This window comes from Lacerta agilis, chromosome 7 (assembly GCF_009819535.1).
Source record: "Lacerta agilis isolate rLacAgi1 chromosome 7, rLacAgi1.pri, whole genome shotgun sequence".
NCBI classification, from domain to species: Eukaryota; Metazoa; Chordata; class Lepidosauria; order Squamata; family Lacertidae; genus Lacerta; species Lacerta agilis.
In genome coordinates, this window is record NC_046318.1 from 40553042 (window position 1) to 40572501 (window position 19460).

General features: G+C 43.3%; 1 protein-coding gene across 3 annotated transcripts; it reads left to right on the forward strand.

The window, feature by feature from the left end:
* The first annotated feature begins 1987 nt into the window (after positions 1–1987).
* ZBTB14 (zinc finger and BTB domain containing 14) lies at positions 1988–18835 on the forward strand. 3 transcript variants are annotated; one of them, XM_033154968.1, is made up of 5 exons: positions 2399–2755; positions 5965–6045; positions 6938–7086; positions 14488–14708; positions 18582–18835. In XM_033154968.1, the coding sequence occupies exons 2-5, from the start codon at positions 6043–6045 to the stop codon at positions 18770–18772; spliced, it is 564 nt and encodes a 187-aa protein (XP_033010859.1). In that variant the 5' UTR covers positions 2399–2755; positions 5965–6042; the 3' UTR covers positions 18773–18835. The 3 variants fall into 3 exon arrangements, with proteins under 3 accessions (XP_033010858.1, XP_033010859.1, XP_033010857.1); XM_033154967.1 differs by lacking the exons at positions 2399–2755; positions 14488–14708; positions 18582–18835 and adding an exon at positions 1988–2006 and having other exon boundaries at positions 6938–11052; XM_033154966.1 differs by lacking the exons at positions 14488–14708; positions 18582–18835 and having other exon boundaries at positions 2410–2755; positions 6938–11052.
* The last annotated feature ends 625 nt before the right edge of the window (positions 18836–19460 follow it).

Sequence of the window (19460 nt, forward strand, 5' to 3'; positions counted from 1 at the left end):
CGCCCTCCTCAGGCCATGGCAACTTGCGGCAGTAGCCTCAATGGCTAAGACGTCCCTGGTTTCTCTATAACCAGGACTTTGGGTAAATAAACCATCTACGGTTTTTAAACACATTTGTGGGAGTGGGGTTTATTGATTTGATTTTTGTTACATATTTAGTATTCTCATTTAGCATTTTTATATTGTGAACCAACCTGTGGTCTTTGGATGAAAGGCAGTATACACATTTAATACATACATAAATTTAAAAACCAGTAAATGTCAGGGACCTTCTGCTCTGCCACCAAACTCTAGCCAATTAATAGGGGGCCAACTTAAAATATGGATAGATTCAGCCCTAGGAAGGAGTTAATAAATTAACTACTGGATGATTTTGGACGTGGTGGAATATAGAGGATTGTTGTTGTTCAGTCGTTCAGTCGTGTCCGACTCTTCGTGACCCCATGGACCAGAGCACGCCAGGCATGCCTATCCTCCACTGCCTCCCACAGTTTGGCCAAACTCATGCTAGTCGCTTCGAGAACACTGTCCAGCCATCTCATCCTCTGTTGTCCCCTTCTCCTTATGCCCTCCATCTTTCCCAACATCAGGGTCTTTTCTAGGGAGTCTTCTCTTCTCATGAGGAGCCTCAACTTCAGGATCTGTCCTTCCAGTGAGCACTCAGGGCTGATTTCTTTAAGGATGGATATGTTTGATCTTTTTGCAGTCCATGGGACTCTCAAGAGTCTTCTCCAGCACCATAATTCAAAAGCATCAATTCTTCGGCGATCAGTCTTCTTTGTGGTCCAGCTCTCACTTCCATACATTACTACTGGGAAAACCATAGCTTTAACTATACAGACCTTTGTCCGCAAGGTGATGTCTCTGCTTTTTAGAGGATTAGGATTACTATATCTTGAAAGAACGCACAAGGTCAGATATTTGAGGTATTGTTGCTCAAGGGCCTCACAAAACCTGGATTCAGCACTAGTAGCTCAGCAGCCTTAAAGCTTTGCACCCAAGGAAAAAGGCTGGATACCTGGTTGCAGCAAAGCAAAATTTTGTTGTTGTTAGTATACCACACTACCATACTTACTATTTTCAGTAAATCTAGTTAGGTCCTCCCAACCAGGAAACTCGTGCTTTTTATCTTTTTAATACTGTATTCGCATATTCACCGGAAAGAAAAGGAAACAAGTCTGAGGAGCTCAAACCTCCGGGAAGGGGCGCGAAAGGCCCGCTCTGCCCCCTCAGATTTAACGGCACATGCAGGCGAAGTGGGGAGACACAAAGACCCGGATAGCACAGCCGTGGAATTGTGTTGGGGAGGATTTCGACTGCAGTAGCAGCGAGAGACTCGGGGTTTTCAGTCCGCGGCTTTGTTACGCTTCCCTCAGCAAAGGGGAAAGCGGGCACTGCCGCCCTCTCACGTAACCGCTCGCTCTGACATCACACTAACGAGCAATTGCGCGCGCGCGCTCACACGCCCAGGCAGACAGACGCTTCTCTCTGGAGAGAATGGGAGCGAGAGACGCGCACGCGCTTAATATGGTTCTCGAGGCCGCTTCAACTCTCGGCGCGGCCCCGTCCATGGCGACGCGCGGGGAAACCGCCCGGCCGACCCTCCCGTGCGTGAGCCCGCCGCGGCCGCCGCAGAATGGCTGGTCGGGCTCCCCGTTCTGCCCCCTCCAGGCCACCTGCGCGAATGAGTGGCCTCGCTCCTCATCGGAGAACCCGCCCCCTCTTCTCTCTCGCTCTCTCCCTGCGGGGGGCGCGCCCTGCTCGCACCGCGCATGCACGTTCCCGCCTCCGGCGCGCCTCCTCTGGCCGCCGCGCGCGCGCACTGAATGCTCGTGCAGGAAGCGGCGGTAACGGTCAGAGACGCGCGCCATTTCCCCTTACATCCCATCCCCCCCCCAATCCCCCCCAAAAATCCCTTTACTGGAGCGAAGCGCTGCCGCCGCGGCCACCCCCCCCTCCTCCTCCCTTCCCCTCCCCATATTCTGTCCCTTCGCCGAGCGTGGCAGGTAAGCGCGAGGGGCATCTGCGCGCGCACTCGAGGCTAGGCTGGCGGAACCGGGCGAGCGAGGGGAGGGGGAGGGGAGGTGCACTGGGGAGGCTCCGCCGCGCGCCGCCCTTTGCAGCAGCTGCTCCCGTGCGCGCCGCCCGGCTCGGGCCTGCTAGGCTGCCTCGCGCCACTCGGGGCAGTCCCGACAGGAAAGGGCCGCCTTCTCGGCAGCGGCCGAGGGCGCTCTCCGGTGGGAAGCGGTTGCTTTCGGCGCCCGAGATTGCCGCAGCGCCCCCACCCCGCCTGCCTGCCTTCCTTCCTTTCGTCCTCCGCCGCCCCCCATTCGGCGAGGGAGCGCGAGCGCGAGCGGTGGCTGCGGGGCAGCAGCGCCTTTCGCCCCGTTCCCGCGCGCGCGGGCGGGCCTCCCTGGGCTCCGCCTCTTCGGTGGCGGGCGGAATGAGACGGGGGAGCCGCGCGTGTGAGGCAAGTGCGCTCCACTCCGCTGCAGCCCCGTCTTAGCGGGGGCACAGGCATCGTCCCCGAACGGGCACTAGCACGCATGCACCGAGTATGCACCGTGCACGTCTGCTCCATGGTTACTCGCGCGCTGCTCGCTTGCTTGCCGGAGGAGGAGTTGTGTTCCAGTACGTGCACGCAGCGAATGCACGCTCTTGCTCGCCTATAGAGGAAAAAATCGCCATCGGTTCAGTACGAAACAAATAGGAATCGGGACCGACTCATAATGGTTGTCGCGGTGTTGATTTCCGAGTAAGAGTGTTTATTATGCTTTCGCCCTCTTTAATTCAAATCTGATTTAGGGCGCGCCGGTGGGGTGGGGGTTGTTTTGAGGATGTATTCAGGAAACTAGTCTATGGTGCTTATTCCAATGGTAGTAAAACATGTTCTTTGAATAAACATTGCTGCAGTTAGGGTTTATCTCAATTTTAGTTTCCTTTAAAAGCACAAAAAGTGTACCTCATCACATTTTATTTAAAAAGTTACGTGAGTAAATTTAAAGTGGTATCTTTGATAACTAAAATACTTGGTACATAAAAAGTAGTTTGTCCAAGGTCCCTAGAAGATCTAGGTATATATGATGTAAGTATATAGGAGTTTAAGATCACCTTCAGAGGAAGCTACTGAACTGGATGCAAGCAGACAGTTATGGGATTGCTTTATTAGTCTTGCTTTAGTTTCATTAGATTGAATATATTTGCTTACTCTGAGAAGGCTTAGTGGCTACTGAAGGGTTGTTGTTGTTCAGTTCAGTCGTGTCCGACTCTTCGTGACCCCATGGACCAGAGCACGCCAGGCACCCCTATCCTCCACTGCCTCCCGTAGTTTGGCCAAACTCATGCCAGTCACTTTGAGAACACTGTCCAAGCATCTCATCCTCTGTCGTCCCCTTCTCCTTGTGCCCTCCATCTTTCCCAACATCAGGGTCTTTTCCAGGGAGTCCTTCTCTTCTCATGAGGTGGCCAAAGTACTGAAGGGTAGGAGTAGGCATTCAGTAAATAAACAAAACTGAAATCTGTTTACGTGGGGAGTCTTAATTGATTGCAACAGGATTCCCAAATTCAAGTTTTTTATATAAAAAATGTTATACTGTATTTCTTAAATATGGCAAGCTTAACAATAGTTACACTCAGATGGTTCCTCTCCCAATATATTCAAGAAATTTGATGGGTGGGTTGCAGAGCCACATGTACTAGTCCTGCCTCCTGCTCTGATTTGTCAGATGGATATGCCAAGCCATCTGCCCAGGAACCCTGTCTCATGTGGGCTTAACAGATAGAGTTGTTGTCTGAATTCCCTAAAATGAAAAGTAACACTCAGAAACTCAGAGTTGATAAAGTTTCCAGTAACAGTTCAGTCATCAGGAGAACAGGAATGTTTTTGAAGTCATGCTGAATGTTAATAATGAAGGAAGCAGATGCATCTTATTAGGGTGGACATTCCGTTAGTGGGGAGCTACTATGAAAAAAGTCTTGTCATGGGCCATGCCAACAGGGTGGCACATCCAAAGGCACTACCTGCCATTGTCAAGCCCACAATGGTTGATATTGCAGGAGGTGCTTCTTTAAATACTGTGGTCCAAAGCTATTTAAGGCTTTGTGCGCTAGTACTAGCACCTTGAATTATTACCTTTAACAGACAACCCTAGGAGCGGATAAGAAGGGAATGGGTTGCTTTCTTGTTGACAATCTGCATCCTTTGAGCTGGAAGAAAGCCCCACACCAGTCCTTGTCTATGGAGAAAATTTGAATGGGGCAATGTTGAATACTTAACGCTGGTTTTAGTCCCTTTTTGAGCAGGCAGTAGATCAGTTTCTTCCTTTCCACAAATACTTGCATGTTAACAAAACACATTTCAGCTTGTCAGATAGAACAGTTCCCTAAAATTACTATTTTGGGAGTTGTCACACACCATTTTTTGAGGAGACCTCTGTTGTGCAAGCAGACGTCCTTGTGCTTGGCTTCTGCTGACAGGCCTACTTAGGTGAATCCCACCCTCTGTGTCTAACTGGCAAACAAATGTTGCACTACTCGTTTTTCTGATTCAAACAGTACTTTAAACACAAGTCTAAAATACTTGCTTTTGTGAAGCTAAACCAGGCTTCCTCAAACTCGGCCTCCAGCTGTTTTGAGACTACAGTTCCCATCATCTCTGACCACTGGTCCTGCTAGCTAAGGATCATGGGAGTTGTAGGCCAAAACAAAAACCCAGCAAGCGTACAGGATATGTATAGTATTAGGCAAGACACACATCAGACATAACACCTGTGCTAATGACTGAGCAACCAGAGTCAGATACAAATGAATGACTTGCTTGGATTTTGTGAAACACAAAAAGTGGAACAAATGGAAATAAAAACCAGAAAACAGAGGCAACTCTTTATGCTTTAAGAGATAAAATCATTTATATGTTTCTCCTCATTTCTTGGTCTTCTTACTGCTTAAAAATAAAGTCAAAGGATAAACAACAAAATCCAAAATTCCATACAGTTGCTGTTATACCAGGTTTTACAGTCTGGAATATTTCATATACTTGCAAAAATAATTTGCTTAATAAAAGTTATCCATAGCTGGAACAATTTGAAACTCCCCTTTTGAATCATATGTACATGAGTCACATTCCTGTTCTATACACAAACACACACGTGCAGTTCCTGCTCTTCCCCAAGTCTCCACCACACAAGTTAGTAGTGTTTTTATAGATACTTTGCAGGCGTATAGGTGAGTAGTTGCTGACGTTCACATTAAAGGCATAGTCTACAACCATACCCTGAAAATGCCTGGTCTTCTCTGATCTCGAAACCTAAGCATGGAGAAGGGCCTGTTTTGGAAAGTGTGGCCTAAATTGTGAGAGAGCAGGATTATATAGAACTGTAGGATCTGTAGTGCATTTTGCCCTTGCAAGTATGCAAAGATTCTGCTTTCAGAAATAAGTCATTTTGATTTTAATGAGTAGCATAGTGGAAATACTATACAGTGGAACCCCGGGTTACGCACACCCCGGGTTGCGGACGTTTGAGTTAAGAACGCCCGCAACCCGGAAGCGTTTCCGGAGCACACGCGGCCCCTGGATGCGCAGAACACTTCTGCTCACTTCGCGCATGCACAGAAGCACTCAAATCGCACTACTTCCGGGTTTTTTCTTTGGGGGAGGGCGCGTTCGTGTTACACACTCCCGTGTTACGTAGCGCAATCTGGAACAGATCGCATGCGTAACCTGGGGTACCACTGTACTAGCAATAAAGACATGGGAGCCAGTGTGGTGTAAGTTAGAGTCAGATGTGGGTTCAAATCCCTACTTAGCAATGAAGCTCACCAGTCCTAATCTCAGCCTCCTCTAACTCATAGGCCATTGTGATGATAAAATGGATGACCTGGTAGACCATTCTGAACTATAGAGGAAAAGTGGGTAATAGTAAAATAATACTCTTTTATAAGATACCTCATTGTTTTCTCTTTCAGGTTGAGGGTCCTCAGGATAAGGGTTAACCTACCATCAACGTTTTGTTCAGATATTAAGAAAAAAATCCTTCATTGTTCATGGTACAGTCTTAATATTTCTTTTTTGCATTTCCTTAATCTTCTGCTTCAGTAAATTATTTTAGTCATTAGGTCATTAGCCTATACAGTTGTACCTTGGCTTTTGAACAGCCTAGTTCTCAAATGTTTTGGCTTCCAAACGATCGAAACCTGGAAGTGACTTTTCCAGTTTTTAAACGTTATTTTGGAAGCTGAACATCCAACAGGGCTTCCGCAGCTTCCAATTGGCTGCAGGAGCTTCCTGCAGTCAATCAGAAGCCGTACTTTGGAAGTCGAACGCTTTGGAAGTCAAATGGACTTCCAGAACGGATTCCGTTTGACTTCCAAGGTATGGCTGTAAAAGTTTACCAATTAAATGATGGGGCATATTTGGGAAGAGTGAAGAGAAGGCAGAGCCATTTCCTGTTTGCCTCTCCTCTCCCTCACTTCATACCTTTTGTCTTCCTCTCCTGTTCTCATCACTTTCTATTTCTCCTACTTCAGCTCTTGCCCTTCAAACTCAGGTTTGCTGCTGCCTTCCAAACATAGTTGAATTTGGCTGCACTGCTGAGCATTGTATTGGGATGCAACCTTCCATTATCCCAAACAATGTTCAATCTAAACCAGTGGACAGCTTGCAGACAAGCTGAAAATCCTAAAGTATTTATGACTATGGTCCACAGTTCACTTGCCCACTTACTTAGAGAAGAATGGCACTGTTGTTGTTTCCCTGTGATGCTTATGCAATAATAGGTAGATCAACTTTGCGTCTATTGAGATTTTTAAAGGTTATTAATTGCTTGAAATGTTGAGCAAATCTGAGTTATAAAGTTCAGATCTAATACTGCGTTTCTCAAAATGTCTTTTGTTTTGTCAGAGAAACTTACAAATAAAATTTTCATAATTTTTTCTACAGGAGTTTTTCCTCAGTATGTCTGAAACCATTAAATATAATGACGACGATCACAAAACTGTATTTCTGAAAACATTAAATGAGCAACGATTGGAAGGAGAATTTTGTGACATCGCTATTGTTGTTGAAGACGTGAAATTCAGGGCCCACAGGTGTGTGCTTGCTGCTTGTAGTACCTATTTTAAAAAGCTTTTCAAAAAACTAGAAGTTGACAGCTCATCAGTAATAGAGATTGATTTCCTTCGGTCAGATATATTTGAGGAAGTGCTAAATTATATGTACACAGCCAAGATTTCAGTTAAAAAAGAAGACGTTAATTTAATGATGTCATCTGGTCAGATTCTTGGGATTAGATTTTTGGACAAACTCTGTTCTCAGAAACGCGATGTTTCTAGTCCGGAAGATAATTCGCAATCAAAAAACAAGTACTGTCTTAAAATAAACAGATCAATGGGTGAATCTAATGATAACCAAGACGATGAGGTTGAAGAAATTGGAGATCATGATGATAGCCCATCAGATATGACAATGGAAGGAACTCCTCCCAGTCAAGAAGATGGCAAGTCACCAACTGCTACTTTGAGAGTCCAGGAAGCAATTCTGAAAGAGCTGGGCAGTGAAGAGGTTCGAAAAGTGAACTGCTACGGTCAGGAAGTAGAGTCCATAGACACTGCCGAAACAAAAGAACTAGGATCTCAAACTCCTCAAGCTCTAGCATTTAATGATGGCATCAGTGAAGTCAAGGATGAACAGACGCCAGCATGGACAACAGCAGCTGGCGACATGAAATTTGAATATTTGCTTTATGGCCACAGAGAGCAGATTGCATGTCAGGCATGTGGTAAAACATTTTCAGACGAAGCACGATTGAGAAAACATGAAAAACTCCATACTGCGGATAGACCCTTTGTTTGTGAAATGTGCACTAAAGGCTTTACCACCCAAGCCCATTTGAAAGAGCACCTAAAGATCCACACAGGCTATAAGCCATATAGCTGTGAAGTATGTGGAAAGTCTTTCATTCGTGCTCCAGACCTAAAAAAGCACGAGAGGGTTCACAGTAACGAGCGGCCGTTTGCCTGCCACATGTGCGACAAAGCTTTCAAGCACAAGTCTCACCTGAAAGACCATGAAAGAAGACACAGAGGGGAAAAGCCTTTTGTCTGTGGTTCTTGTACTAAAGCATTTGCCAAAGCATCTGATTTAAAGAGACATGAGAACAATATGCACAGCGAAAGGAAACAAGTAACCACAACCAGTGCTCTCCAAAGTGAAACAGAACAATTACAGGCAGCAGCTATGGCTGCGGAGGCAGAACAACAGCTGGAAACTATAGCTTGTAGTTAAAAGCAGAAGAATCCACAAGTTGAAAAATGTTTGGTCTGATAACTCACCATTAGAAAAAGTATTTTTAAAGGGATTTTGAGAGTAGAAATATAGTTTGAAATTTGCAGCAAAGAACTATCCTATCAGTGACATTAAACATGGGAGAAGGCTTTGATTTAGGCAACAGTCCAGGCATAATAAAAAACAGAGTCAGACTCTAGCCAGTATTTTACTCCTCTTAAAACTCTGGGTTTCATTGCATGTCTAGTAAACTCTACGCATGTGGAATGGAAGGCCTTACACTCCATTGCACAGGGAAATTACACTAAAATATTTCAATTTAAACTATGTTCCATTGATTTCAGTTGCTTTGGCATCCCAATCATAAGTATGCTTCCTGTGATCAAGGGAATCTCTAAATACCTTAGAGATTGTCCATTCAGGATGGTGACAAGTGACAGGAAAAGCTGCTGAACCCATTAGGGATTCATTGGATTGCAGCTGTTAACGTGGAAGTAAGCCTCATGGATTTCAGTGGAAATTTGTTCCATGTAAGTATGTAACTCTTGGTTCCATCGGCCTGAAGATTGGGCTGTTAGTGAGTATTTGAACAGTTTAAATAAATAATGTCTTCTACAACAGTTTTTTTTTTTACTTTGAAATTATGAATTAGAATGAGTGCAAAAAAATCATTTTGAAATAAGAAATGTATTGTTGTCCCTCTAACCAAAACTCATGAAGGTATGACTTTAGTCTTTATATAATAGCTCTTTGCAGTTGTCTGTTAATCCACTGTGATGGTCACTACAAGTTTTTAATGTAGCTGTGTGGGCATCTGAACACTGGGAATTACTTTGTTTCTTCAGCTGGTGAGTTGGTGTATTCCAAGGTCATTAGAACCACTCTCTGTCTTGCAGATGTTTTTCCTCCCTGGGCCGCCTTACCTATGTGCCTCCATTTTGCTTTGCTATTCCTGTCTTCAACTCAAGACAAAAATAACAGTTGTCTTTGTCTTATTTTAGGAGGCCTTTAATTGTATTCTGATAGGGAGCCTAGCCCTAAGAAAATGGAAATGACAGGAAACAGCTGTTGCACTGCTGCTTACAGTTGGAAAGGTGCAAATACCACTTGACAAACTCAGGTTCCTTCCCCAGGGTTTTCTGATCTCCATGGCCATTGTCCAAGAATGCACAGATCCACCATCCTGTCTCTTCCATCTGCATAATTTATTCTAGTGCAGAGTTAAAAGGAGCCAAGGCATATTGTTACAGGGAAGGAAAGAAGTAGAGAAAAGCATCTCAAGGAAGGCAGTGTCGCTCTGCTACAGTCAGCTGTAGTAAATCCTTGCTTTATTTCAAGGTTCTTTTACTGTTCCTAAATATTTGATAATTGGGTATAGCTTGAAGATCTGAAGCAAATAGTTCAGAACATCAGGCAATTGGGTTGAAGCTTACTATAGGATAGCTTTAAAGACTCTACAACCTGGTTTTCAATAGACTATGCCACTTCACTCTGGGTTGCAGTTCACAATGATGCTCTTCTATACAAATTGCTTCAGTGGAAAATTAGACATCAAGAAGAAAGATTATAGCTTAGTCTTCTCCAGAAGATTGTAGTTTTCCCTATGGAGAGCATTCATTTGAGCTTGACCTGCAGTCTGTAAAGTGTATAAGCCCAACACTTTGGTAAGAACTAGGCCTACTTGAGCACCCTTTTCATGAAATCTGGAGGAGCTGGGATGATGGGAATGTGATTAGGAAAGGATAGAGAAAATGGCAACACATATCGATAGTTCTTAAGGGATTTGAGTTACACAGTTGCATTTTGTTTTGATTTCATAACATATTCCCTGCTCAATAACTAAGAATTCCACTAGTCTTGCAGTGCAATCCTATGTGTGTTTACTCCGAAGTCCCACTGAATTCAGTGGAGATCACCCCCTAGCTAGTGTGTATAGATTTGTAGGCTTTGGCTGCGTTACAGTTAGCTGTGATATTTAGTGTTTGAGATTTACATCCCAAGCCTAAGCATTTCTGTTTTGAAAGCAATCTAAGTTCAGCTAGGCTTCATGTTCAGCTAGGCTTATTTGCTATGAAGTATTTCTTCGGTTTGCAGCTTAGTGTCAGAGCTTAGGTTCAGTTACGTCGCTTTAAAAAATCATCAGCTTTTTGGAACAGGTCCTGTATATCTCTTTCAGATATATCTAGTGCGAGATACTTTCAGGGAATTGATAGGAAATGTATGATCTTGGGATCATTTTGGGTAGAAGAAAATTTTAAGCTTGTGAAGTGATTTCAATACTTCCTTAGCCTGCCTGCCCTGAATTAATGAACCAGTTTTATTTGAAATACAAACTTACCATTCAGGTATGCTTTAAGATGTCTCAGTGATTACAATTGCATTTGTAATGAACTGTAAGATGGGATTTCCATGCAGTAAGAGAAGGCTGAAGTCCATTCAAGTTTTTAAATAAATTTCCCCACACATTTTTAACATACTTCTATTATCAAGGTTAAATTTTAATTAACATTGGACAAAAAATGTTTATAACATTGGGTTAGAATTAGTTCTTAGAATATGTATTTATAAATTATTGTGTGTCAAATCACCTGTTGCATTTCTAAATAGTAATTAAGACTAACATTTTTAAGTATTAGAATAAAATTGCATCTAACTATTGATCTTTGTTACAATGTTGTGAATCATTCAATGAATAGACAAGTTTAAGTTAAATTTAAAATGCCAACTGTTTGAAAATTGTCCTGTAAATAAAACACAAATATTTTAGAATACATGGTGTAATGTGTCTATACTTTTTACAGCATTCTTATTTTATATTACATTTTGATGTATTGGTTTTAGAATGTCTGATATGCAACTTTAATGAATTTATATAACCTAAAACCAATTTGCTTATAAGATTCTTGGTTCATAGGTCAGACAGAGATGACTATTAGGATCCAATTTATGTGCTTAACAAGTAGTGAATGATGACTGGAGCACCTGCCTTAGTATTTAAAATGAATTACTTTAGGTGACATAAACAGATAAACATGACTTTTGTTATTTAATTATACTAAATGAGTACTGAAACTGTCATGCATATTGTTAATTAACACACTCACTAGACATGTACACGGCAACAATTTGCCAGCTATGCCTCATAATTATATAACAAAATGCAAATAAATAGCATCATATCTTACTATATAATAGAACTGTAAAGCTCTCTTCACACAGCAGCTGTCTGGCTGCCAGTAGACATTCATGGCAACTCCAGTATGACAACCAGCAGGCAGGCAAGCAGGCAGGCACCACAGGCGATCCATTTAAGAGGAGTGGGAGGTGCTTGCCAAACTTCTGAAGCACCCTTCTCTGTTAAACATCACTGGAGCATTGTTTAATGGCAGGGATTGCTTCAGAGAGCAGTCTGATCAACCCTTCTCTAAGGTCCCTTGCATGCTCCTAAAGGGGATGAGGGAGTATTTTGGTGTGAGCTGTAAAGAGGAGTGGAGGTTTGAGCAAGCTGTGAGGGGATAGGCAAGGCAAGGGGATGGGTGAAATGTAAATTGTCTTCAGTTATGTGTAAAGGGAGGAAGGGTTGGCCATGTGTGGGAGATGGGGTGTTGATGACTAGGCGGGGTTGGCAAGCAGGTAGCAGCCCCTTGTATGCATATATTTGTAGAAAGACTAAGAATGATATACATACAATCCAACATGTACGTTTCTGTTAAAAGCATGTCTCCTTTTAAACACCCTAATGCAAGCATGAGATTTACTAGTATTCATATTTATTTGTTCAAAACACCAGGAGACATTCTGGTTTCAGGATTTTGAGAATGTTTAGTCTTAATACGATAATGACTTATGTCACATTCTCACTGATACACTATAATTATTACAGTTTTGATTGCTTTCTCATGGACCATTCAGTATTTGACAATGGCCATATTTCCACCACAGTAGCAATTAATAGGTTATTAAAATTTGTAGGCTGTTACACCCAGAAGCTCGTCGATTTCAGTATTGATGCAGATGCTTAAAAGGTGGTGACATTTCATTTATGTTCTGGAAAATAAATGAAAGGTTTAAGGTGAAAAGGCACAGTGGGGAAGAACAGCAGACAGAAAAACAGTTACATCCACGTTTATGAAGCAGGGTGGCCCTTGGTTTTTTCTAGCCATCTTTCTGGTGTTCAGAAACTGAGCTTTTATTGATGAGGTAAGTAGTAAGAAAAAAAAATACCTGATGATAAAAGGAGCTAGATAAGTTTTTAAAAAATAAAAAGTGGTAAAGTGGCACACTGCAACGCAGTAAATTCAATTCTTACTATTAAAGGTAAAGGGGCCCCTGACCATCAGGTCCAGTCGTGTCCGACTCTGGGGTTGCGGCGCTCATCTCGCTCTATAGGCCGAGGGAGCCAGCGTTTGTCCGCAGACAGCTTCCGGGTCATGTGGCCAGCATGACAAAGCCGCTTCTGGTGAACCAGAGCAGTGCACGGAAACGCCATTTACCTTCCCGCTGGAGCAGTCCCTATTTATCTACTTGCACTTTGACGTGCTTTCAAACTGCTAGATGGGCAGGAGCTGGGACCGAGCAACGGGAGCTCACCCCGTGGCAGGGATTCAAACCGCCGACCTTCTGATCAGCAAGCCCTAGACTCTGTGGTTTAACCCACAGCGCCACCTGGGTCCCTATAGCTGAGTACATTTTGATTCAACTTCTCTTTGAGCAAGTGTTCTCATCTCTGTGATGTAAACGTCATTCCTAACCCTGCCTTTCCCTTTCCTTAATAAAATTGTATGCCCTTAATGGCTAGAAATGCGATTTTAAAAGAAATGGACTGACACTCAGGCTGCAGAAGTTAGTGTTAAGGTAACCAGCCTGAGATGGCATGGAAAAAACCAGATCATACATCATCTGGAATTTTTGGTCCTTAAGCAAATACAGTTGAAAGTCAAAGAACAGTTGTACCACTGTTGTGACCTCTTCGTTACCCACACATGCCCTGTTTGTTATCTTTTGTACACTTTGGCAAGAGAAATGCAAGTAAGCAATAATTGATACATGCTCTCACATGCAAAACCCTTCAAGGAGTATTTGTGACTATGGGAGAAGCAGAACCTTCTTGGGGTGTTAATCCTGTGAACCATTTCATCATAGGTTCAGGTTGTACATATGTGTAAATTAACCACATATAAAGACACCACAGTCTCTGCTGTGTAAGTGCCTTATCTTGAGAGTACCCAGAACACCTGGAATGTTGCACTGCTTGACGATTGGGGTGGCATGCAATGCTGTGTTAATCAGAAATCGACCATGGCGCTCACTTGCTCGCTCTCCTTTTGGAGCCTGCAGCTTTTTCCTCTACATCACATCACAGCAAACTGCCCTCGAGACTCAGGCTTTGTCTAATAGCTGGAGGAGGGCCCCCACCCACATGCCATCTGGCACAGAGTGGCCTCTCCTTTGCTTTCTTAATGGCTCATCACCCAGGCGGAACCCAGGAAGCTAGCCTGGCTTTATTAGCTTTTATTGGGTCCAGGAATTTAGAGGGGTCTGGCACCCGCAAGCTCACAACAGTATATTTATTTTTCCTGCAGAACCAGATGCTGAAAGTGGCATTTGCAATAACCAGCTCAAGTGATGAGACGCTTTCAGAAGTCACTCTTGCTTCTGTTAAGTCGTGATCATTGGCAATACTAAGACTACACTGGGATAAAAAGATACTAGCAAACATATTTTCTGCATCGTATTTTTTTCCCCTCCCCTCTAGCTCCAGATTCAAAGAGCTGTTTTCTGTTCTTTTGAAACTGCCTACAGTGGACGGACCGGGAAAGATCTACAGCTAATTGCGGGTTTTGTTTGTTTGCTTGTTTTTTGCGGTGGTGAACCTGCATGAGATGCTAAGCTGCAACGTCCCGAAAACTCCACAGAACCTGCTTAACAAGGGGCTTTTAAGCTTACCCTTGCAAAATACCCAGTAAATGTCAGGCTTGCTGCATCCAGCGCTGAGGTTGACAAGAAGAGTTAATTAGGAGCAATTAGTTTATCCTCCTGCCGAGAGCCTCTGCGCTTCCCTTTCCCCCTCCCCTGCTGTTGCTGCTGCAGAGTCCAGCATTGCTGTGCGTACAGCAGACGAAGGAATGAGATATGAGCTGAGTCCCGGTCTCTCTTTTCCCCCTCCCCTCCCCTCCCCTCCCCTCCCCTCCCCTCCTCCTTTCCAGAGCGGTGCATTGTGGAGGTAATCGCCGAGGAAGCACCGCGTCGTTGACTCCGCTGTCCTACTCTGAGAGCTGTCCAAGGTGCTACTTCTCCTGGGAGTCCTTGCGCAGCGCACGCTCTGGTGCTTCTCGCTCGACCGGCTCCCGCTCCCCCCCCCCTTTATATCCACGTCCTCTCAGTATACTGTTCCCTTGGCAGGAAGAGACCATGGTGTTTGCTCCAGGTAACGTATTTACTTCATCTCTTTCTATCTCTCTCTCACACACACACTCATTCACTCTCTTAGATCGTTGCCCGGTGGGCCTTTTCTGCTCTCCTTGAGAAGCAGGGGCGGAGCTCTTCCCCAAACATACGTACGTACATGCCTGCACACATACACACGCACGCACCTCCACCCAAATGCAGATCGGGACTGTTGATATGCTGCCCCGACAGGCATGCGGGCAGAAACGCCGCAGAGGACCATTTGGAGCTATTGTTGAGTCAGTTTTGTTCGGGACCAGATGAAATAAAGTTCTTCTTCATCATCCCAACAGCTCTGGGGCAAAGAAAACTGTGGGGAAGCATACGGGAGGGGTCTGAGTTAGTGGGAGGCTGATAAATGGAAGGATTGTTCTTCAGCAGGAAAACAGGGCTGTGTCTGTGTGTGTAAAAAAGTGTTTGCTAGCGGTTTGTCGGTATAGGTGTTTTTCTCTCCCTCTCTCTGAATCGTAAGGTCACATGGTGGTTAGACATAAGGAATTCTCTCCCTAGTTTGAAAGTTTCTCCAAATCATGTTTGTTTGTTTATTTAGTTATTTAGAGAGAGGAGAAAACTTATCTGTAGCAAAAGTTGGTTCTAAAGTCACCTTAAAAAAATAATAATCACCAAGCAGATCTTGTTATTTATTCCCATTTATTTATTTACTGCATTATCTCTCACTTCTGCACTTAGGCAGGAAGAACCAGATGCACAAATATAGGATGGGGGGCACCTGGCCTACTAGCAGTACATGTGAAAAGGATCTAGGGGTCTTGGTGGACCACAAGCTTAACATGAGTCAACAGTGTGATGCAGCAGCAGAAAAAGCTAATGCTGCATCAACAGAAGTATAGTGTCCAGATCAAGGGAAGTAACAGTACCACTCTATTCTGCCTTAGACCACACTTGGAATACTGTGTCCAATTCTGGGCACCACAATTTAAGATGGATGTTGACAAGCTGGAACGTGTGCAGAAGAGGACAACCAAGATGATCAAGGGTCTGGAAATTAAGCCTCATGAGGAGCGTTTGAAGGAGCTGGGTGTGTTTAGCCTGGAAAAGAGGAGACTAAGAGGAGATATGATAGCCATGTTCAAATATCTTAAGGGCTGTCACATGGAGGAGGAAGCATGCTTGTTTTTGCCTGCTCTGGAGGGTAGGACTCAAATCAATGGCTTCAAGTTGCAAGAAAGGAGATTCTGACTAAACATTCGGAAAAACTTTCTGACAGTAAGAGCTGTTTAGCAGTGGAACAGACTCCCATGAGAGGTTGTGGACTCTCCTTCCCTAGAGGTTTTAAAACAGAGGTTTTAAAATGGATGCTTTAGCTGAGATTTCTGCATTGCAGGGGGTTGGACTAGATGACCATTGGGATCCCTTCTAACTCTATGATTCTATGATTCCTTCCAAGCAGCTCAAAGTAGCATACTTGGGCTGCAGTCCTAACTCCTGCTTGGCAGGGGGTTGGACTGGATGGCCCTTGTGGTCTCTTCCAACTCTATGATTCTATGATTCTACTTGGGAGAAATCTCAATTGAATTCTGTGGGCTTACTTCTGAGTAGACATAATTAGGATTGCAGTGTTAGGGACCCCCCCCCCCCCAATTTTATCTTCACAGAAATATGAGAGATAATTACTGGTCCCAAGATCCCCAAGGAGGATTTGACCCAACTATTTCCCAGCCTGGTATTCTAACCACTACAGCTCACAGCTTGAAATCCTATGTACGCTTTTCTAGGTGTAAGTCTCATTAAACACAATGAGACTTACTTCTGAGTAGACATGCATAAAATTGTGCTGTTAAGGTCCAGTCTGAATTCCTATGTTCTCTTCCCTCTGTCCACAGCCCTCAAGTCACTAATTCTGGAGTAAGCCCATTAGGATGGGAAATCAATTTTGAAGAATGTAGCTTAAGGAACAGATAATTGCAAACAGGATTATTAAAAGGTCTGTTTTAACCAAGAAACTCCTATGCTTTCAACAACTGTGCATAGTTACTCAGGTGTAAATGTGACTGAATTCAATGGGACTTACTCTCAAGTAAGTGTGTTTAGGATTGAAGATTTATTCTTGCTCTCTGGGTGAATATTTCTTTGGCAGGAGAATCACTATTCATTGAAAAAAATCTTATTTGTTTACTTGGGTACTTAAGATTTATATAAATTGCCCTTCCTTAAAAGGAGCTTCGGGTAACGTACAACAAACATATAAACTTTATAACAAAAGTAGTAAAACATTAAAAAGAAATATTAATAACATTAAAATTCATTAACATGTAGAGCAGATTCAGGCCTATAAGCTTCAACCAGGGGCAAGTTAGTCTTGGTGTAACTCATTATGATTTCTTGAAAACCACTGTGATATATGTTATATACATAACCAATTTCAGGTAAGTTATTAGCACTCATGCCCTACAAAGATATAAGCTTACCCAGCATTTTGCATGAGAAATCATTTAGTGAAATAATTAATTATTAGTAATAGATATATTTGATCCCTCAGCCCCGGTCATCTATGTATAAAATGACACCGTTGTGCAAAAACCAGTGCCACAACCACAAGTCATTTTTTCAACTTTTTGGATTTTCCTTAGACATTTATTATTTTTAAAAAAGACTGCAGCCTAGGCCACAATTGTTGCATGTGCTACAAGAATTCAAAGAATGAGATCCATAAAGGAATTCTATTTCAATGGACTTACTTCCAAATAAAGTATTTGGACTAAAGTGAAACACCAACAAGAACAGATCAGCTTCTGACAAGTTAAAATGTTTTTTTTTTAATTGCCCACTGTGCTGATTATTTCCAAGACACATTGGTAGACATTTTTACCTGGGACAACTTTGTTTAACCCAAGCAATCCTTTGCTGCCAGCAGCACCCTCCAGAGTCACTACACCTCTTCTAATTACCCTTTATCTAAGAGCACAGATGGTCCACATCATTATTCATAGTCTGTTTTTGAGGCAAACACAGGAGGCTGGAGAACAGCAGCCAGAGATTATAACTACAATAAAGACAACAACACTATTTCCAGTGGCTGATAAGTTGATAATAAATGTGCCATTTCTGAGTATTGTGTCAGAAGAAACAGGCTCTCCACACTCACAGGCCATTGTAAAATGTTTGCTTAATGTAATAATTCTCTTTCAGCTTGCTCTTGCAGGAAGGATATTTAGTAATTCCCAAATGTTTGTTCCCTTTCATATGATGAGTGTCATTTTAAAATAGCCTTCTTTATTTGTTATGTTATCTGTGAAGTTAGAAAGCAGACACTGCCACTTGCCGGGATGAGAAATCTCAAGAAATATGGATGCAATCTAGGAAATTTAAGAAAATTAAATTTCCAATTAAAATCAGTGTAGGCTGGTCTATTACAACAAATGGGGCACTGCCTCGCCAACCTTGGCCTACCCTCAGGCAGCCTCTACCTATTTGCTGTTTTACTTATAACAACCAGTCCCTTGGTTGGCCCTAGCTGTCAGCTTCCTCCTCTGTAGTCTCAGTGTTGTCCTTGTAGAACTAGCGAGGAGGACCTGCTGTTGGCTCTGGCTCCACCTACTGTTGTCGTCCCTGGCTTCCACCATTTGAGTCTCAGTGGACAGCAGCCACCACTAATTAAAATAATTGCAAAGGGTTTGTGCTATGGGAGCTTGTTCATGAGTACAAATTGTGATGCATAGCCAAACAACTCTGGACTTGCTTTAGCAAGGGGGCAGATGTGTCACAGGAATGGCTATATATCACACCACTCTCGTGGAGAAAGGAATCTTGTTTTGAAATATAGGGTTGCTCAGTTTTAGGTTGTACATATGTATATATGAATTAAACTCATATTCTCTTCTTTCCTGGTCAGGGGATAAATGTGGAAATGAACAAGAAGAGGCAAAGCTGCAGAACGTCAGCAAGCAGATTGTCCACACGGTCATTCAGCAGGCTGTCCAGCAGCTCTCCCAGGAGAGCCAGCAAAAGGAGAAGGCGAGGAATGGCAGTGGGAGCCTGCAGCTCGAGAGAGGGCAACTAACCAAGAAGCATGAGAAGAAGTAAGAAGCCCTGATTTCTTCTTGGGGAATCTTCCAGTCTGCAGCACTTCCACCTTCTCAGCATCAGCTGTGTACCGCACTACGTTCGAAAAAGCAAATCCAAGTATAATCAGCACATAGCGATAGATGTATACCGTTGCAATAGTCCTCAGCTGAGAAATAGGGTTTAAAGTGCATTAGGTAGTGCCACTCAATATTTATGCAGTGCCTTGAACACACATAACAAAATAATGCTGTGGCCATTGAAGTAGTCTTAAGCGCAAGTCCTTCCCAAAGGACACTCCCTGAAGGACTTCCTGTACTGCTGTGTGTGTCATCATCTCCAGATGGTTAGTAGATGTCCCTTGAAGTTCAGGGGTCCCAGGAAGCCTTTCTACTGACACACCTGTTTGAAGATGTGCTTTAAAACTCCTTGAAGCACAAACCTACACCACATTTTGAGTGAATACTGTGGCGTGCTAAATGACCAAATGAAATCTATGAATGAGTCTTTCACAAACATACTTTCTCCTTAATCCAACCCAGAGTTAAACAAGCTTGAAGCTGCTGATTTAGGTTCTTGTGCTTTTAAAAACTTTATTTTTAATTCAAAACTGAATCAGTATTCAAAGATGTGAAATGAATGAGACATTGGGCACAACCCAGAGAAAATGTGTATTATCCCACACACACTTACTTGGGAATAATTCCCT